Source organism: Neofelis nebulosa, chromosome 4 (assembly GCF_028018385.1).
Source record: "Neofelis nebulosa isolate mNeoNeb1 chromosome 4, mNeoNeb1.pri, whole genome shotgun sequence".
Classification (NCBI taxonomy): domain Eukaryota; kingdom Metazoa; phylum Chordata; class Mammalia; order Carnivora; family Felidae; genus Neofelis; species Neofelis nebulosa.
This window is the reverse complement of record NC_080785.1, coordinates 24,116,702-24,137,306: the sequence shown is the minus strand read 5'-3', so window position 1 is coordinate 24,137,306 and position 20,605 is coordinate 24,116,702. Positions and strand designations below refer to the sequence as shown.

The window sequence follows — 20,605 nt, the reverse complement described above, 5'->3', positions numbered from 1 at the left end:
GTACGTACTTGTTGATTTTAACGTAGGTGTCTTTCCATATGTGTACGGCAACCGGGTAGGGGACGTGGGTGTGTGATGCAGTAGGCATTCCTTCCCATCCCTTTTCCCTTGAGCAGCTGCTGCCTGGATGCTTCCCTTCTCGGGGGAGGAGGCAGAACCACTGACCCTTTAACAAGTTGTCCCTCACAGAACAGGTGTCTCCCCCGCCTTTCGGAGGAGAGGGATGGCTGGACACTTAGTGACATCAGCGACCGACCAATGAGAAGTCAGGCTTCGGCAGCCGCGCCAATGAGCAACCAGGGGCGGGCCCGGTTTCCTGGGAGCCGGGCGGACCGGGCTCGTCCACCCGCCGCCGCGGAGTCTCCGCCGCTCACGCTGCGCGCCGCGGCTCCAGCGACTCCCGGCGGCTCCGGTGGCGGCGCAGTTCCCCTGCCCGCGCTCCTACCAGACGCACGGCTCGGGCACTTCCCACCGCGGCGCAGCTCCCCCGCCTCTCGGGCTCCCGCGGAGGCGCGGCTCATGCCCCCGGGCGCAGGGCGCGCAGGTGGGCCGGCCGCCGCGGGGAGATAGGCCCCCGGGGGGACGGCGGCGGGACCATGGCCCGGAGACCCGGGGCGCCGGCCGCCTATGGGGAGGAGTTCACCTTCGTCAGCCCGCTGGTGAAATACCTGCTCTTCTTCTTCAACATGCTCTTCTGGGTGAGTCTTGGGGGTCTTGCGGGGGGGCACCTGGGCTTGCAGGGCACCCCTCGAGCGTGGAGTGGGTCGCCCACGTTCTGAGGAGGGGGCGTCCCGGGATGCCTGCTTAGTTTTCTGGGCGGATGACACTTTGGGGTAATTCATCCTGGGGAGGGACACCACGGTGGCGCCGCGTCTGGAGGCGGCGAGGGGGCGAGGGAACGTTGGGTGGGGAGGTGGGGGGAGGGAGGGTAATACAAGAGATTCAGTAAAGACTTAGGGGTATCCTCTGGGCATCTGTGGCAGGCCAGAAAATGGGTTTGCGAGCGAGACGCGGGTTTTCCTGTTGGCCCAAAGCAGACCCGCTGGTACATTCATGATTGGGGACTTCCAGGCCTGGGGGCTGGGAGGCCCAGCAGCAAAGAAAAAAGAGAAAGCCGGGGGAACCCGGACCGTTCCTCCCCCTAACCTCAGAGAGGATGGGTTACAGGGCTTCTTCACCTTTTCCTTTTGGAGGCCTCTGGTGCCCCCCTCCCCACAAAGGCTGAGAAGGGGCAGGAATGGCCTCCAGATGTGGATGTCTTTCCCAGCACTGTCCCAAACTTTGCCCCACCTTTCTCAGGATCAAACTCCATCCCCTGGAGCCCGACAGTCTTCATCTTCTCTACGTTGGACCGACCCTGTGTTGGGCTGGAAGGCCAGCAGTCCTTTCAGAATCTTCTGATGAGGGTGGAAAAGTGAAAAAACTCTTGGACGGGGGCTACCGAGATTCCCGTCTCCAGCCTGCAGTTGACTGTTGATTTAACCTGGGCAATATGTTCACCTCTGTAGGCCCTAGTTCCCTCCTCCCCAAAATTGAACCCAGTATAATCAGAGATAGCAGAAGTACTCTGCTGGAGCTAAGAATCTAGCTGGACCAGCTCATGAAATGCTAGCTCAATCCTGTTTCACATCTATGGAGTCCCTGAGCTCCTCTGGGTTTGGGAACATAGAGAGGTCCCTCCCCCAACCCCCATATCTGTTCCAGCTCCAGCCAAGCCAGAGCTGCTGCTCTAGGTGCCCATTATCCCTGCCCATTTCCACCTGAGACCTAAAGTTCAGACGTGCAGGCGGGAGAAAGCATGAGTTTAAAATATGTTTCCTAGGGGGCGCCTGGATGGCGCAGTCGGTTAAGCGTCCGACTTCAGCCAGGTCACGATCTCGCGGTCCGTGAGTTCGAGCCCCGCGTCGGGCTCTGGGCTGACGGCTCGGAGCCTGGAGCCTGTTTCCGATTCTGTGTCTCCCTCTCTCTCTGCCCCTCCCCCGTTCATGCTCTGTCTCTCTCTGTCCCAAAAATAAATAAAAAACGTTGAAAAAAAAAAATATGTTTCCTAGGAGCGGGAGCAGACCCAGCATCTAAGCCAGTCAGCATCTAAGCCAGTTGCCAGAAAGGTTCACAGGGGCCGTGGTTTGAAGAACAGACACAAAGTGCATAAGTGCTAGCCTGTTGGGACAAATGAGAGAAATCCCAGAGGGTGGTGATAAGAGCTCAGCCATTGTACCATTTCACTCAAAATGAAGTTTGAGTCCCTAACAAATTCTCAGTTTTAGCACTGGGGGGAAAAAAAAAAAAAAAGAAAAATCTGGAAGACATCTTGTCCAGCACCCACATTTTATATATGAGAAAACTAAAGCACAGAGATATTAATTATTTTTATCCAACAAGGTCCAACAGCTGGTTAGTAAGTTTGATCTTGTGGTTTTTCTATTGAACTACTGTGCCTCTAGGGGAAGTCCTTGGCCCAGATGGCTGCTACTGTAGTCAGCAGTTAGCCCAACTTCCCATGGTCTAGGTTCTCTGCCTCAGCTGGAGGTTAGGGAAGAACAGAAGAAAAAAAAATCACCACTACTCTGCCCGGGCTGGGGGATGTTCTAAGGGAAACTCCCTACTTAAGGGCAAGTCCCAGTGAACCCTCCTACCTGCTCGCAGAATGTTCCAGCCCAGTGACATGCCATCCTCAGAGCCAGCACTAGGATCCCAGGGACCTCAGATCCACCTTCTGACTTTCTTTATCAGCCAAGACTCTGCTTCTTTTTTGGAGCCTGTGGCACCTCACCCTTATCTGGGTTCCCCAGCGACAACAGCTGGGTGCATCTGTTACACTTGCATTCATGGTCATTTTCTTGGACTTCCCCACCCTGCCCCACCCCTCCTTTTACCAGACAAATGACTTTGAGAGGTTGCAGCCAGGGAGAGAGTTTGGCTCCATGGACCCATTTGCCTTGGTAAAAATGATTCATTCAAGGTCAGAGGACCTTGCTAACCAAGTTGGCACCACCCCAAATTAGAGAAGAGCCCCTTCTTGGCCCTACTTTAGACTCATAAAAAGTCAGAGGCTCTAGAAATAGCACAATGAAGGACAAGAGGCCCAGTTTCTGTCTGGCATCAACTTACTGTGTGACCCTAAGCCAATATATCTGTCTCTCTGTCCTTAATCTTTCTCCTCTAAAGGAGAAAATTTTTCTGCCTCTGTGAACTATTTAAAGATGAATACATCACTTTAGGGACTGTTTTCTTTCCTCAGGACCTGGGGCTGGATCTAAGGATGCATCTCTCTGTGTCCTGGTGTCCCTGGGACATTGACCTTCTCAGAGGACAGTACTTTTTGGGTGTCACTGAGTGTCACTTTCCCCCCAGGCCCAGAGCCTCAGAGCTACATTCCACACAAGTGCAGTTGGAGATGAAGGGCTGCTTCCCCAGCTCAGGGGTCATCTTTCTTCCCACCACTCCTCAGGCACTGGTTACAGTGCTTTCTTTTTTGTTGGCTTTCACCATCCTAATCAAATTCCCCTCTTCTGCCCAGGAGACACCCATGGATGGGACTGTGGGTGGGCCCTTCCCTTTTCCAGGCAGAGTGCCTGTTCTGGCCAGCTGCTGGGGGAGCCGCGTATGGGTGCTGTTTGTGTCTGTGCTGGAACACAATGGGAAGGTAGCCAGTGTCGTCTGGGCTCACACTCAGTGGTGGTGGCAGCACTGGCTATCTCTGCTGCTGCTCTGGAACCCTGACACTTGGGTCATTTAGTCTGACTCAGAAAGCTGCTGGCTTCTTTGGGAGCAGGACCAATTCCTCCTGTTCGTGTTTCAGATCTCACTTCCCCTTTTACCTAGGAGTTCTGGTTTTCTCCCCAGAATCATGCTGCTGGGTTACTGACTGTTGGGATCCCATGACCTGGAGTAGTTGCCCCACGATTCCAAAAGTTGTATTACAATCTTTCAGTTAAGAAGAGGCTGACTTTCCTCCCCTCCCTGTGTTGGACAGCTCTGTGCAGAGAGAAGACCAGTGCCATAGTACACGCTTTATCAGCCTTGGGCATACATTGGCAGGAACATTATCAGTGCTGCCCATAGCAGTCACCTCCTTCCTTACTGGTCCTTGTCCCACCCAGGGCAGCAGTTGGGGTGGCTTTTGAGTCAGGCAGAACTGACACTTCCAGTCCCTGTGTCTCAGCCCATGCTTCCTTGGTGGCTATGCCTCAGGGCTTATATACATACACCTTATATATACCTTGATTGCCACATCCCTTACCTGTGCTGCAATTAGGTGTTTATTTATGTCTCCTCTTCTAGACTTCGGGCCCCTGAGGGTAGACTGCCTTATTCACTTCTTGCTTCTCAGTGCCCAGCAGAGTTTGGCAGAGTGGGTACTTACTGAATGTTTATTGAATGGCAGCTGAGGGAGCAGCCCCTATAGGGTGAAGGCAAGATGCCCTTCCTTCCTCTCTTATGAACACTAGTCTTTCGAGATGCAGCACAACCTAAAGTCCTTGAGCATTCTTGGTTGGGAAGAGGGGATCCAGCTGTGTTCGTTCTCTTCTGCACTGGGTCGCATGGCCTAGCACCCTCCTTCAAGGCAGGTCAGCCATCTGCCCCCAGCATGTCCCTCAGGGCCATACGTAATTACTATCTACAGCACCCAGATTTTTCCACTTCCACTGCAGCACAGGTGGACCCCCATCCAGGTCATTCCTAGACCGATCCAGGCCTCTGGTGAGGTATCGTCTTAAAAAAAATTTTTTTTTTACATTTATTTATTTTTGAGAGACAGAGAGAGTCAGAGCACAAGTGGAGGAGGGGCAGAGAGAGAAGGAGACACAGGATCCGAAGCAAGCTCCTGGCTCTGAGCCGTCAGCACAGAGCCTGACCTGGGGCTCGAGCTCATGAACCATGAGATCATGACCTGAGCCAAAGTTGGACACTTAACCGACTGAGCCCCCCAGGCGCCCCAGGTGAGGTGTCTTCTTTAAGAAATTCACACCCCCCTCCAGGACCACTGGCTTGGAGTCCTCAGTGCACTCAGAATGTCCCATGTCACCTGCAGCACCATCTGTTGTAACCCGGCTCAGAAGCCTTGAGGAAATGACCAGGCATCAAACCTGGAAAAATCCCTCCTGAATGGCAGAGACCTTTTTACCACCCCCAACATAACCCCCAACACACACACACACACACACACACACACACACACACACACACTCACACACCCACATACTCACACCTGAATACCTTAGGAAGCGGAGCCCATCCCCCTCCCCCAACTCTCCTCCTTTCCCTGTAGACTAGGCAGGCTTAATAAATGAAATAGTCACATTACAAAAAAAAAAACAAAACCAAAAAAAAAAACCACTGAAAAGGAAGACAAGAAGGATATCCTATGCTGTCAAGTCACACACATGCCTTCTTATCTCAACAGCTCTGTTTGCCTTGTACCGAGTAGGAAATCATAAACTTCAAGCAGCCTTTAAAAGAATAAAAGAAAACATGTAGCACCTCTTAGAGTCTTGATAGCAGATTCTGTCAGGCTGGGAACTCCAGGGCGATAGTTCAAGTGTTTACATTACTGCAAGTCCTTGTGGACTTCTCTCCCTTGTTTATAACCTTGGGAAACCAAAACCAGCCACGGCCTAAGGAGAAGCTAAGGGGTTGGCTCCAGAGCCGCCCGGATGGCTCAGTAGGTTGAGCGTCCAACTCTCTAGATATCAGCTCAGGGCATGATCTCACAGTCATGGGATCAAGCCCCAAGTCAAGTCGGGCTCCATGCTGAGCATGGAGCCTGCTTAGGAGTCTCTCTCTCTCTCTCAATCTCTCTCTCTCTCTCTCTCTCTGTCTCCCCCTCTGCCCCTTCCCCACTTGCCCTCTCATTCTCTCTCTCAAAATAAATAAATAAACGTAAAAAAAATTAAAGGGTTGGCCCCAGACGTTGGAAAGAAAAGAGCTCTGTGGACTCCCCCACTCCAGGAGGACAATTCCATCCAATCCAGAGGGAGAAAGCCAAGAGCCAGTCTCACAGAGCTAGTCTACACCTCAGAAACCCAGGAACAAATGGTACTGGGATGGCCCCAGAAGTGTGTGCAGACCCTGGGCAGTGAGAGAGGGGGCCCTGCTTTAGGTCTAGCCAGCTTATCCGAAAATAAGGACAGAGAGGACTTTGAAACTGAAGGTGCAGACCCCTCTCTCCCAGTGTCCCTCTGGATAGGGGAAGGATTTTTGATTCCCATGCAAAGAATGTGTGTCCTCCCCCACCCCCCACCCCCCCCTTCAACAGAAGAGGAGAAGAGATTCCAAGGAAGAAGAGAGGACTTTGAGACAGATGCACCCACTTCGCACAGACTGGACTTTACATAATGTGGACACAAAGAAGGCCCAGGGCTTTGTCTCGGGGGCTGGTGGGCCCTGTGTGGTGATGCCGTCTTCTCCTTTCAGGGTGCTGTTCCAGGGACTTCCCTCTGGGCCCTGCTGGCATCATCACCTCCCAGTGCTATCTTACTTCCCCTTGAGCTCTGCCCAGTTTGGAGATTACCAGCTGCTCCCCCAAGAGAATTGCAGGCAGCTTCTTCCCACCTCTCGTGATGCCCCCAGGTGAATGCACATGCCCTGGTGTTGCTGTGAGCCTCTGAGGTGGAGAGAGGAAGGCAGCCAGGGGGCTGAGGTCACAAGGCTCAGGAGACAGAAAGACAGGTTCCTGTCCCACTTCAGCGGCTCACTTGTTGAGTGAGTCAGGGAGAGTTTCTTGAATTCTCCCAACATCAGTTCTGTAAAATAGAGATGCTAACACCCTCTTGGGACTGTGGTCAGAATTCAATGAAATAGCATGTATAAAGTGTTTATTTAGCCCAGTGCCTGACCCTTAGCGCTTGACAAAAGACAGCTATTACTGTTGCTAGAAATAGCTCCTGGAGGTCACCTGTTAGGGATGGCCTTGGAGAGCTGGGATGAGTGCTCCTTCTGGCAAAAGGCAGATAGATAAGGATTGAGTCTAGGTGAAGGCTAGCTAACCTTGGGCCTGACTTCCTTCTGCCTCACACCCCCTTTGCTCACATTTCTTTCTTTCTTTCTTTCTTTCTTTCTTCCTTTCTTTCTTTCTTTCTTTCTTTCTTTCTTTCTTTCTTTCTTTCTTTCTTTTAAAGAATTTATTTATTTTTTAATTTACATCCAAGTTAGTTAGCATATAGTGAAACAATGATTTCAGGAGTAGATTCCTTAGTGCCCCTTTACCCATTTAGCCCATCCCCCCTCCCACAACCCCTCCAGCAACCCTCTGTTTGTTCTCCATATTTAAGAGTCTCTTATGTTTTGTCCCTCTCCTTTTTATGTTATTTTTGCTTCCCTTCCCTTATGCTCATCTGTTTTGTCTCTAAAAGCCCTCATATAAGTGAAGTCATAGGATTTTTGTCTTTCTCTGACTGACTAATCTCACTTAGCATAATACCCTCCAGTTCCATCCACGTAGTTGCAAATGGCAAGATTTCATTCTTTTTGATTGCCGAGTAATACTCCATTGTATATATATACACCACATCTTCTTTATCCATTCATCTGTCGATGGACATTTGGGCTCTTTCTATACTTTGGCTATTGTTGATAGTGCTGCTATTAACATGGCGGGGGGGGGGAGTGTGCCCCTTCAAAACAGCATACCTGTATCCCTTGGATAAATACCTAGTAGTGTAATTGCTGGGTCGTAGGGTAGTTCTATTTTTAGTTTTTTGAGGAACCTCCATACTGTTTTCCAGAGTGGCTGCACCAGCTTGCATTCCCACCACCTTTGCTCACATTTCTATGTTAGCCAGAGAGAAGTGTTAATTAATGGTGTCTTTGTATTTTATATTTTATAGAGCTGTTTTATATCTGTCATGGGAACAGAGAGCCCACTGTTGTCTCCAAGGACCTTTCCTAGGTCCACTTATAAGGGCTCGTCCTACCGCCTTGGTGTTAAGGTACAATCCAGTGGAAGTCCATGCCTGTAATTGTTGGCATTTGGGCACTAGATCCAGAAGAACTCTTGTTTAGAGTTTCATCTTGGGGCCCTGTAACTTTTCCTCTCTTATCGCTGATGGTTCTGAAGTAGTATCCTGGGGCTAGAATAAGGGTTTTTGTTAAAACCCTCAAATCATGAATGTCTTTTTGCAATTTGCAAGAAAAGAAGTCAAACAAGGCAGAGAATTTTCTCCATTTTCTATTTTCTCCCATGAACATTAGCATCTGTGGCTGCTTATCTGCCAGCAAACGCTAGCAGAAGGCAAAGGGAAGAGGACAAGTAGCACCAAATATTATGGAAAACTAGGAAACTAGAGTAGTGCCTGTATTATTGTTTTATGAGATGCAGAGACACATGCCTAACAGCCTTGTCATCACTTAGTAAATTTTTCCTTAATTCTAGGATAGAAATTTATGTTGTGCTTCCTCACATGACACACTGAGAAGGACACAAAACTATCTGTGTGGTATTTCTGTCAAAAATGTGTCATCTGAGGGGTGCCTGGGTGGCTCAGTTTAAGCATCTGACTTCGGCTCGGGTTATGGTCTCTTGGTTCTTGAGTTCAAGCCCTGCATTGGGCTCTTTGCTGTCAGTGCAGAGCCTACTTTGGATCCTCTGTCTGTCTGTCTGTCTGTCTCTCTCTCTCTCTGCCCCACCCCCAATCTCTCTCTTTCTCTCAAAAATTAATAACCACTTTTTAAAATGTGTCATCTGAATCTAATTGTGAGGAAACAATCAGATAAATCCAAATTGAGGGGTGTTCTGCAAAACAACTGGCCTAGACTTCTAAAAAAATGCCAGTGTTGGGACACCTGGCTGGCTCTGTCAATAGAGCATGTGACTCTTGATCTCGGGGTCGTGAGTTCAAGCCCCACGTTGGGCATAGAAAAAAAAATGCCAGTGTCAAAAAAAAAAATGTCAGAACAAGTGTTGGCAAGGATGTGGAGAAACTGGAACCCTTGCACATTGTTGGGGGGGAATGTGAAATGTTGAAGCCACTATGGAAGAGTCTGGTAACTCCTCAAAACATTAAACATAGAATTACCGTGTGACCCAGCAATTCCATCCCTGCATATATATCCAAGAGAATTGAAAATAGGTATTCAAACAAAAAGTTGTCCACCAGCATTCACAGCAACGCTATTTACAGTAGCCAAAAGGTGGGAACAATTCAAATGTCCATCAAGGGATGAATGGATAAACACATTTTGCTATATCCATATAATGGAATGTTATTAGGCCATAAAAATAATGAAGCGCTCGCCAAAGCAGGGATGAACCTTGAAAACATTATGCTCGGTGAACGAGACCAAACACAAAGAGCCATATACTGTATGAATCCATTTACGGGAAATGTGCAGAATAGGCAAAACCTTAGAGATAGAAGGCAGATTTGTGGTTGCCAGGGGCTGGAGGAGTGGAGGGGATGATGTCCCTTTGCATACCCACATCAGTGTGAGGGAGGTTTTTTTGTTTGTTATTTAGCATTTCCTTACTTTCTGGCGGTACGTGTTTAATGGGTAAGAAATTTCTATCTGGGGTGATGAAAAAGTCCTGGACCATGATAGCCGTGATGGTTGCACGGCAATGTGAATGTACTCAAGACCACTGGACTGTAACACGGTTAATTTTGTGGTGTACGTATTTTACCACATTTTTTTTTTCAAAGTCAGTATCTTGAAAGACCAAAAACAAAGAAAAAAGAAGCCAAGCTGCAAAGGAGGCCAACGGAGACTTGATCTTAAATGCATGATCCTTGATGGGATCCTGGATCAGGAAAAAAGAAAAAAAAAGGTTATAAAGGACATTATTGGGAGAATTGGGGAAAGGGAAATATGAGCTGTAAATTAGAGAGCAGCGATAGCATATTAAAGTTGACGAGAAGAATTTAATATGTCCAAATTGTATAGGGTATGCCAACAGAGCATTGTAGCTTCCTGGGGCTCTGACATCTGAACAGTTTTAACATTGCCTTACACTTTGGTGTGAGGAGAAAATCCCCCTCATTATTTGGTTTCGGTTTTGTTGTGTTTTTTTTTTTAGAAATCCCCTTGATTAAAGTTTGTGACATTGCATGCATATGAATCCTAATTTAAGAAAGTCTGATATTTAAAAAAAAATGTGGGTTGGGGCGCCTGGGCGGCTCAGTCGGTTAAGCGTCCGACTTTGGCTCAGGTCATGATCTGACCCACGGTTTGTGGGTTCAGGCCCCACAGCAGACTCTGTGCTGACAGCTCAGAGCCTGGAGCCTGCTTCGGATTCAGTGTCTCCCTCTCTCTCTGCCCCTCCCCTGCTTGCACTCTGTCTCTCTTTCTCTCTCAAACATAAATAAACATCAAAAAAAAAATTTAAACAAAAAAAAAATTTTTTTTAATTTTAGAAAGGGGGAGGGAGGGGCAGAGGGAGAGAGAGAGAATCTTAAGCAGGCTCCATGCTCAGTGCAGAGCCCAACGAAGGGCTCCATCTCACGACCCTGGGATCGTGACCTGAGCCGAAATCGAGAGTAAGACGCTTCTCCGACTGAGCCACCCAGAAGCCCCGGAGTGTCATTTTCATCATATCACATCGTATACCTGTGATTTACCTCTATTGATGTTGATCTTACTCCCCTGGCTGAGGTAGTGTCTGTCAGATGTCTCCACCCTCTTTCCCCCCCTCTTCCGTACTGTGCTCTTTGCAAGGAAGTCACTATGAGCATCCACACTTAGGAGTGGGGAGTTGTGCTCTACCTCCTTGAGAGTACACTGTCGACACAAATCATTTGCAATTCTTCTGCATGGGAGATTTTCTTTTCTCCCTCGTTTATTTATTTCAGTCCTTTTTTTTTTTTTTTTAAATTTAAGTCCTTTCTATCAGTATGGACTCATAGATACTTATTTTATGTTTGGGGTAATCATTTCATTCTTCCTTATTTTGATGTCCCTTTGGCATACCCACCTCAGTGTGAGGGAGGCTCTTTTTGTTTGTGTCTTAGCATTTCCTTACTTTCTGGCACTGTGAGATACTCCAGGCATATCTTCTATATCTCCTGCTCCAATAGGAGATTCAGCCATTTTCCCAAGGAGCCCAGGGGTTGGTTATTTTCATTATAAGGTGATTTCTCACCTTATATAAGGATAAAGGTATTGGTGCGTGCAAGGTATTTTATATAATTTGATTGACAACTCTTCAGGAACATGCCTTTTGCTAGACTCAGCTATTTTAAAAACTGTGTCTAGCTTTTAAAAATTTCCAGTGAGGCTTCATTCTAGCCAGAATATGAAAAGCCATTCTAAGAAGTATCTTTATCTCTATCCTCATCGTGAAAGGAGGTCATTGGTGGTATTGTGGGGTGTTCTAAGGATTTTGTGGCAAAGCCTGATAGAGTGGAAAGAGTACCAGACTGGAATTGGAAACTGGGTTTAGTCCAGATGTTTCCTCTGCACCCATGTGCACTTGGCCAAGTATCACTTTGCTCTTTGGGCCTCGTCTATAAAAAGGTGAGTGGCTGAGCTCATTTCTAAGGTTCTATTCAGCTCTAAAATGCTATGCTATTAACGGCAGCAGCATTAACTTTGGGAGGGCAGTAGCTTTGAGGAATTCAGGGTGGGAGATGTGGGCAGGAATAGGAGTGTGAAAGGGCAAGCAAGCTGTGACTCGGGGATGAAGAGGGAGATCAGTGATAGAAATACCAATTCTTAGTTAGCTAGTGAGCCCCAGGAAAGCAGTATCATTAGTGATCATATTAAATATTAACGATAATATTAAAGTCTTCATCTTGATTTTAATGTAACCCGTACCTGCTGCTCTAGATCCCTGGCTGAGTGTGCTTTAGGCTTGTGGTTCTCAAACTTGGCTGCACATTGGAATCACCTGGAACGCATTCAGAACTACTTGCCTCAGGGCTCCTGGGTGACTCAGGCAGTTCAGCGTCTGGCTCCCGATGTTGGCACAGGTCATGATCTCATGGTTCATAGGATCGAGCCCTGCATCGGGCTCTGCACTGACAGCGAGAAGCCTGCTCGGGATTCTCTCTCTCCCTCTCTCTGTCCCTCCCCTGCTCGTGCACTCTCCTCCCCCACCCCCACTCAAAAGTAAATAAATAAACACTAAAAAAGAAAAAAAAAAAATACTGTTGCCTAGATTACAATATGTGGTTTGGGTGCAGCTAAGGCATCAGCAGTTTTCAGTTCTTCCCTCCCTGCTCTTCCTCCCATTCTAACGACACTCAAGTTGGGGAAGCATAGGCTGTAGATGCTCTTGCTCCTCTCCCATATAGCGTGCAGTCTCCTTAAGGGCAAGACTACATCTCACTCATTTTTGCAGTCCTCAGAGTACCTTGTACATAGCAGCTGATGACTTGAATTTGGATAGTGTGTTAGTTTCCTAATGCAGCTATAACTAATTACCACAAACTTCATAGCTTAATACAACACAATTTTCTTACATTCTAGAGGTCAGAATTCCAAAATGGGTCTCACTGGGTAAAATGAAGGTATCACCAGGGATGGTCCTTCTGGCGGCTCTAGAGGAGAATCTATTTCCTGCCTTCTTCAGCTTCTAAAAGCCGCCCATCTTCTTTGGCTCATGGCACCACACCCTTCCAATCTCTGCTTCCATTGTCATACCTATCTCCTTCTCGGACTCTGACCTTTCTGCCTCCCTCTTCTACGGCCCAATAGGATAATTACTCTCCATTTCCAGACACATTTACAGATTCTAGGAATTAGGATAGGACATCTTTTGGGGGAACACTATTCTGTGCTACCCACCACAGATAGAGACAGAACAACTGCTGTAATTACAGGCCCACACAGGGAATTAAGTTACCGTGATACGTGGCATCTCTTTACTTAGTTGTTTTAGCCGTGTTAGGATTTAATCAGAGGCCATCTTTGTGGCAAGTTATACATCCTAACAAAAGTTTAACATGTGTAAAACAGTGAGGAGTCCGGGAACAACAGAAATAAAGAGCAGGTTCATATCTTTAAATGATTCAGTAAAGGGATATTCAGAACTGTTAAGTGGCTATGGGGAGTTTTAAAGGGCAGGCCGGGCTGCTCAATCACTCTGGCAAAGGGCTGTGCCTACAGGCTGGATGACTGAGATCTCTGTTGTGTGGTTGCCTTGCCTCCCACCCATTCCCCCTTGCTCCCTCAGCCTGGTTGTCCTGGGGGACAGCAAGCCAGCTGGCACCTCCAGCCCCACTCACAGCTCTGCAAGCAGCTCCCTCTCTCCCGGACAAAGAGCATGAGGGCCAGTAGATAACACACCTAGTCCTGAGTCAGAAGCAGTGTCAAATGATTGGGGGCAAGGCTGTGTATATAGCCAGGGAAGAGTCCTGAAAGATCTGGTTTTAGATAAGGGTTTCCATTTACTGCTAAACGCACCAGAAAACAGAGGCCACTGAGGAAAAATATCTTTCTGCCGAGTAACTACTTTGACCCTATTACCTCTATAGGGGCCCTATTCCCTTCTCCCACTGAAGCCCCCAGATGGCTTTTTCCAGCTGGTCTCTGTCTTGTAGGACAGTGGAGTCTAGCCAGCCATCTCCTTCCCCACTGAGTTGGTCAAGTCCCTGCTGCTGAGAACTCCCTCTAGCCAGAGCGTGGCCCCAGCAATTGCCATGGTGACAGCCAGCTGCTGCTTAGCACCAGCCTGGGGACTGGGCACAAAGAAAGAGTGGCCGAGAGATGTGCACATTGGGCTGCCCGGCACTCCTGGAGGCCTGCGGTGGGGGTGGAGGGCAGAAAAGGCCCCTTTGGGGATTGTTGGTAGTCTCTGATGGGTTTGATCTCTCAGAGAGAAGCCAGGAAGTTTGAAGCATTTAAACTCTTATTGTGCTCCACACTGGAATCCAGGTTTATAAAGATAAAGGCTCCCTTGCCAAGCCAGTTTGCATTTTACACACCTGTGTTCATGGATGCATTCTTTCCATTGCTATGTGCTTGCATTCTTGCATTGGACACCATTTTGACCTCCAAGAGATTTAGACACTTGGGAGTGTTCGTCGACTCAGGCCTGCTCCAGCTTTAAAACCTGCCCTTTGAGGTAGTTGGATTCAAATTCAAAATTTCAGAGTTTCTGTGTCACCCTGGAAAAGTTAACTATTAGTAATGACAGATAATATTTATTGTCAGGCACTGTGTTAAATGCTTTCCATACATTAGCTTATCTAATTTCACAGTGGTTTTTATTTTTTTAGATGTAGTTGTTTAAATTCTCGTCTTCAGATACAGAAATTGAGGTTCAGAGATTTGTCTAGCATAGGCCCAGGTTTGACTGGTTCCAAAGCCCAATTCTTAGCTACGGTCCGTAACCTTGTATTGCCTTGATTTCCTCATCTGTAAAATGAGGAGAACAGCCGCCTCACAAGATAACTGTGTTGTGAGGATCAATTGAGATCATCTTGGTAAAAGCTTTTCTTGAAGGCAAAACAGATGCCATCAACTGTATCTCTTGGGAGGACAGAGATGGTCATCTCTGGGTCCTGGGAAAGTCATCTTCCTGCTTCTCTTAAGGTTACTTACAGCACTCAGGGCCCCCTGGTTTCCAAAATCTCAGAGTCTGCCTCATTCCTGTGTCCACAGGTGATTTCCATGGTGATGGTGGCTGTGGGAGTCTACGCTCGGCTGATGAAGCATGCAGGTGAGCTATAGGTCCCCCTCTATCTCCCTATGACTCTTGCCAAGCCCCTTCCTCTGCCTCCCTGGCCCTCTAACATGCTTTCCTCAGCCGCCCTCTAGCCTGATTTGAGCACCCTACCGCGAGGCATTAGGCCACCCAGGCCAGTTCACCTGGATTTCCCTGAACTCCCACGAATCTTCCAGGATATGCTTACATTTTAGGCTTAAGAAGTATCTAGGAAAGTAGGTAGGCCTCTGGGAGCAGAGAGTAATCAGAGGCCTTACCCCCTCCCTCACTCTGTCCTGGAGTAACTCAACCTCCATTCCAGTTCTACTGCACAAAGTCTCCAGGAAACGGAATCTGCAAAACTGGGAGCCTAATGCCATTCTACTTCATTTCTGGAGCGCAAGTGGTTCGTCCTCTCTTAAGCCTGGGAACAAGAGCTCTTACTTTATTTGTTAGTTCCTCAAATTAAATGCCACAAACCTTTCTCGGCCCTTTTTATTCTCCCCATCGGAGGAGAGTACTGCCTCCCCATACCTTCATCCAACCATACTAGAGATTCCCCCACCAGAGGGGAACAGTTTTGGAGGGCATCCCCCACCTCGTCCCGGGGTATCACTCTCAGACAGCACCAGGCTCAGACTGAGACAGCCTCTCCCCCAGAAGCAGCCTTGGCTTGCCTGGCAGTGGACCCTGCCATCCTGCTGATCGTGGTGGGCGTTCTCATGTTCCTACTCACCTTCTGTGGCTGCATTGGATCCCTCCGTGAGAACATCTGCCTCCTGCAGACGGTGAGTGGTCAGGGACCCCACCAGAAAGACCCTGGCCCCCTCCATATGCCTCCCAGCCTCCTGATGCCGTTCCTACCACCATTTCAGTTTCATCTGTCCCACCTACCCTCCAAGGCCTGTGCTGTCCACTCCCCGCTGTAGAGCTCAGCCCAGATGAGTCAGCACAGGGTGGCCACCCTCAAGACAGCATGTGAGAGGCAGCGGCGGCCTTATGTGCGGGACATCTGGGAGAAGTGCCTGTAGCCCCCAGTACCCAGTACTCCCCATGGCCCTGGGAGGGGCTACACCGAAGCATGGTAATTGACTGTCTTCTTTCCCTGCCCACTCCCTACAGTTCTCACTCTGCCTCACCATCGTGTTCCTGCTACAGCTGGCTGCAGGGATCCTGGGCTTCGTCTTCTCAGACAAGGTAGCACTGGGGCCCCAGGGGCTTCTTAGGTGTGAACCGGAGGGAGGAAGAGAAGGTTCCTGCCCATGCTTAGCCTGATTAATTAACCAGCACTCCTTCCCCTGAGAAGCATCAGCCTTGGAAAGATTCTCCTTAGGGATGAACAAATGGCCTTTAAAGTCACCATATTTAGAGAGGATTTCCAGATTGTAAGGTGTTTTCCCTCTGACAGTTACAGAGGCCAACAGGAAAATAAACTCTATGAACACAAAGTTAAAGCAATCTACAAACTTTAATGGCAAATTATTGGGTAAAATATAATTATCAAGTGGACCGTAGACAATACGAAGAAACTTTTATTTCTTCTGAAAGTTGCTTACTGGGATACACAGAACGAAAGAAGGGGGAAACTAAACAAGATTTTGAGCAGTGTTCACCATATCTGGAAGTGGTCTGTTTAGTGATCGTCCTTTTAATTAAGAACCAGAATTCATTTCTCAAAGGGCAAATGACTGCCAGGAGTCGTATTGAACTATAGAAACTTTGAGAAAAATAGTGGAGCAAGAAGGAAGAAGGAATGGTGTAAACTATGAAATGGGGAGTCACTGAGTTCATTCTGAAGAATGTCCTAGTCTTTCTGGCTTAGTAAAATCCTAAAGTGATACAGATCTGTTTGGAGTCTAAAGAGATGCAGTTTCCTTATGTCCACTAGAGGTCAATGTCTCAGCTTTGTAAGCCCTTTTCCACTAAAATCTATATATTGGATCTCTGCTTTGCATCAAGTATTTTGTGGTTAATAGTGTTCCCAGATAGATAAATCTTGGATTATCTTGAAATGTGGCCTTGAGAAGTGGCAACAGCAGGTCCTGCATTTCTCTTGCCTACTGGTACCTGAGGGCCCAGGGATGGATAGGCTTTTTGGAACTGGCCATCAACCTAGGACTTGGTTCCAATTTCAAGGTTGACTTCAATGAAGAAGGATGGCTACTGTCTATGGTTATTCCTGAAGGGAGGAGCAGGTTAGGGGTTAGTCCTGTGTTCTGATCCCCTACTCATGTCTCTGGCAGGCACGAGGGAAAGTGAGTGAGATCATCAATAATGCCATTGTGCACTACCGAGATGACTTGGACCTACAGAACCTCATTGATTTTGGCCAGAAGAAGGTATGGGCTAAGAGTGGGGGGAGGTCAGCTGTGGTCTGAGAGGCTGTAGGCAAAAATTAATGCCATCCCAAGAGGCACCTCACCCTTCAGGTCTGTGGGCTTCTTCATTACCTGTCAGGTAATGGATTCTGGAAGGAGGTTTGGCAAAAAACCATGCACAGTAGAGTACTTTAAAAGTACTTTTAAGAGAACAGAACAGTAGTGTATATAGTAATCTGCCATTTGTATAAAAAAGAGGGAGGAAAAAATATGTATTCATATTTACGAAAGGAATCTGGAAGGATATGTAGAAACAATTCTAAGTGGTTACTTTTAGGGGAATAAGAAAATGGGCAGATTTTTACATGTTACCTATTTAAAAGTTAAAATTTTAAAATCATGATAAAATATACACAACATAAAAATTTACCATTTTAACCTTTTTAAGTATATGAAACTGTGGCACTAAGTACATTTCACATTGTTTACAACCATCACCACCATCCATCTCCAGAACTTTTTCATCCTCCCCAGAGAAACACTCCCCGTTAAACACTAACTCCCCACTTCCCCTTCCCCCAGCTCCTAACAACAACTATCTACTTTCTATGATTTGGCTACTCTAGGGACCTCATATGAGTGGAATCATATAGTATTTGTCCTTCCGTGACTGGTTTAGTCACTTAGCAGTTCTTCAAGATTCATCCATGTTGTAGGATATGCCAAAATTTCCTTCTTTTTCAAGGCTGAATAATATTCCATTGTATGTACAGACCACATTTTGTTAATTCATTCATCTTGCAATGCACACTTGGGTCACTTCTAAATGGAAGTGATGCTGCTATGAATCAGAAGTTGAATTTTATTTTATTAAAAAAATGTTTAATGTTTACTTATTCTTGAGAGAGAGAGAGAGAACATGAGTGGGGGAGGAACAGGGAGAGAGGGAGACACAGAATCCAAAGGAGGCTCCAGGCTCTGAGCTGTCAGCACAGAGCCCAATGTGGGGCTCAAACCCACGAACTACAAGATCATGACCTGAGCTGAAGTCGGATGCTTAACCGACTGAGCCACCCGGGCACCCCTAAAGTTGAATTTTAAATAAAAGTGCTTTTGAGACCAGTACTGAGTTCCTCTTCCCTTGGTGCAACTTGACTTGGATCCTCCTTACTTTTATGGAGTAATTAGGGGCCCACAATATTGAAGATTCTCTTCTGTTTCCTCTGTATTAAGACAGATATTTTCAACACCAATCCTTTAAGTATTTCAGCCAGTGTTTTTGAACACCTCCTTTTGCCAGCCTCTATATTATGCAGGACCGCAAAACCAGAACCTGCCTTCAAGGAGCTCATAATTGAATGTATAAAAAACAAAATATATAACTTTGGTTGTTATAACAAGATATATAAAGGTGAAGGCCACTGAGAAATGTGAACTCAAGGTTTAAGGTTGTGTTTAAACACAACCTGAACTTACAACTGGAAGCTGGCCACAGACTTTTGGCTGCTGTGAGAATTCCCCCGGTCATCTCAATGTGAGGAGCGGGTGATTCTTAACCTCTGTGGTGGGCTTTGTTACAGTTCAGTTGCTGTGGAGGGAATTCCTATAAGGACTGGTCGCAGAACATGTACTTCAACTGTTCAGAAGACAACCCCAGCCGTGAGCGCTGCTCTGTGCCTTACTCCTGTTGCTTGCCTACCCCCAACCAGGTGAGCCTACATCCCACCTCATCTCCTCCTGGGCAGCAATCTCAGTTACTTTCCAGTTAGGGTAGCCGCTGTTGGGAATCCCCATTCAGTAGCTTGACCGGTCGGTTTTGTAGGACAGCTGTCAGATGTTTTTCTTCACCCCAATCTAATGGCTCTGTTAACTTTTCATTCCCACAGTCCACATGGGGATTCAGAAGGTGCAGGTCTCTAAAGCAAGGAGAACTGAACTCAGACCTCCCAGAGGAAAGGAAGCTTGCGTTTAGCAACTTCCAAGCTAGGATCCTCCACATGTATTCCCTAACAATTTAGGAGTTTAAGAAGGGTGGGAAGCCCATCAGCTAGGGCCCAAAAGAGAAAGTTTGAAAATAGGAGTCCCATTTAGCTTTTCAACTCTTTCCCCAGGCAGTGATCAACACCATGTGTGGCCAAGGTATGCAGGCCCTTGACTACTTGGAAGCTAGTAAAGTCATCTATACCAATGGCTGTATTGACAAATTGGTCAACTGGATACACAGCAACCTCTTCCTTCTTGGTGGTGTAGCACTGGGCCTGGCCATCCCCCAGGTAACTTACCCTGTAAGCCTTGTGGGTCGTATAATTCTGCAAAGACTCCTTTGTGTTGGGGAGGGCCCCTGGGGATCAGCTAGGGTGTCAGGCACAGCTATTGCTAAGGAGCAGGGGATCGGATGGTGCTGACCACACTGGGAAGACTGAGTCAGGGAAAACAAAGACATCACCCATTGCTGAGGGCCCAATCCATCTCGCCTCTCCCAGCTGGTAGGAATCCTGCTGTCTCAGATCCTTGTGAATCAGATCAAAGATCAGATCAAGCTACAGCTCTACAATCAGCAGCACCGGGCCGACCCATGGTACTGAGAATCCATCCTGCACCTCCTCACACTGGCAACAGGCGAGCCTCATCGACCGACAGCAGTGGGTATAGCTCTCATCACCAAATGGAGACTTGGACTCCAGTCCCCCAGCAGCAGTCCAGTGGGGAGAAGCCAACTCCAGCTGGGCAGAAGGCAGGGTGCATAGGTGGCTCAAGTCTAGGAAGGATGACCCTCCTCCTTTCCCCATCCTAGCCCTCACCATTGTTAGAGTTATTTTGTATTCTTTTTAACCTTACACATTTGGGTTTATGGGGTTTTTTTGAGTTTTGTCTGGGCGGAGATGTTTGGGAAACAGCAGTTGCACAGAGCCTCGGGGGTACTAGGTGCTGCTTTACACGGAGGCACTACAACCTACCGCTCTACTAGGGCTGCTACTGAGCCTGCTGGATGTTTTCTGATTCCATCTGTTGACAGCAAGACCTGGCTGGAGAGTGGGCACTAGCAGCCCTACCTGGAGTCCAGTTAGCATGATACCAGCTCCAGAAAGGAATGGAACAGGCAGTGAGCTTGGGGTCGGCTGGGGACAGTCGTATGTGTTGGGTAGGAGTGGAAGGCGATATGTTTACCAAATGCTGCCCTGCCATCCTCCCAGGTAGTGAGAGCGAGCTACGTCCTGCCCCTCCCTCATTTCCATGGAAACATGGCAGCAGGGGCAAGGGGGACAACAGCAGCCAAATTCATCCGTCTCCCCCACTCCACCCTTTTTAAAAGGTTTGGAACCATGGTCTTTATATTCTGCAGCCAGCAGAGGTGGGACTGAGCCATTCGTGCCCTTGAATTCCTCTCATCTGGCCCTCCCTCTCCAGCAAGTGGGGTTTCTGTAACTTTGGCAGTGCTGAGGGAGGCTAGATAATCCCTCCCCACCCCCCCACCCTTCCCCCGCCCCGCCATTCCCCTACACCATAGCTCAGTATTTCTACAGTGTGAAAAGCAGGGACCTTGCTGGGGCAGGGGGAGCCAGAAGTGGCAATAAAAGTTTGTTGACCTGGGCTAAACTTGACTCCATGAATTTTCCATTCTGGCAACTAGAAGGGGGCGGGGGGGGGGGAGGGGGGTAGAAGGGCCCAGTGGGTGGGCCCTCCTTCCAGGTGGGGACTGGAG

The 20,605-nt window shown here is 47.9% G+C and overlaps 1 protein-coding gene across 3 annotated transcripts; it reads left to right on the top strand.

Annotated features, from left to right (window-relative positions):
• The first annotated feature begins 408 nt into the window (after positions 1 to 408).
• On the top strand, positions 409 to 20,499 carry TSPAN33 (tetraspanin 33). 3 transcript variants are annotated; one of them, XM_058724327.1, is made up of 8 exons: positions 416 to 698; positions 14,542 to 14,599; positions 15,248 to 15,372; positions 15,707 to 15,781; positions 16,828 to 16,923; positions 18,483 to 18,611; positions 19,014 to 19,175; positions 19,386 to 20,499. In XM_058724327.1, the coding sequence occupies exons 1-8, from the start codon at positions 597 to 599 to the stop codon at positions 19,485 to 19,487; spliced, it is 849 nt and encodes a 282-aa protein (XP_058580310.1). In that variant the 5' UTR covers positions 416 to 596; the 3' UTR covers positions 19,488 to 20,499. The 3 variants fall into 3 exon arrangements, with proteins under 3 accessions (XP_058580312.1, XP_058580310.1, XP_058580309.1); XM_058724326.1 differs by having other exon boundaries at positions 419 to 698; positions 15,245 to 15,372; XM_058724329.1 differs by lacking the exon at positions 16,828 to 16,923 and having other exon boundaries at positions 409 to 698; positions 15,245 to 15,372.
• The last annotated feature ends 106 nt before the right edge of the window (positions 20,500 to 20,605 follow it).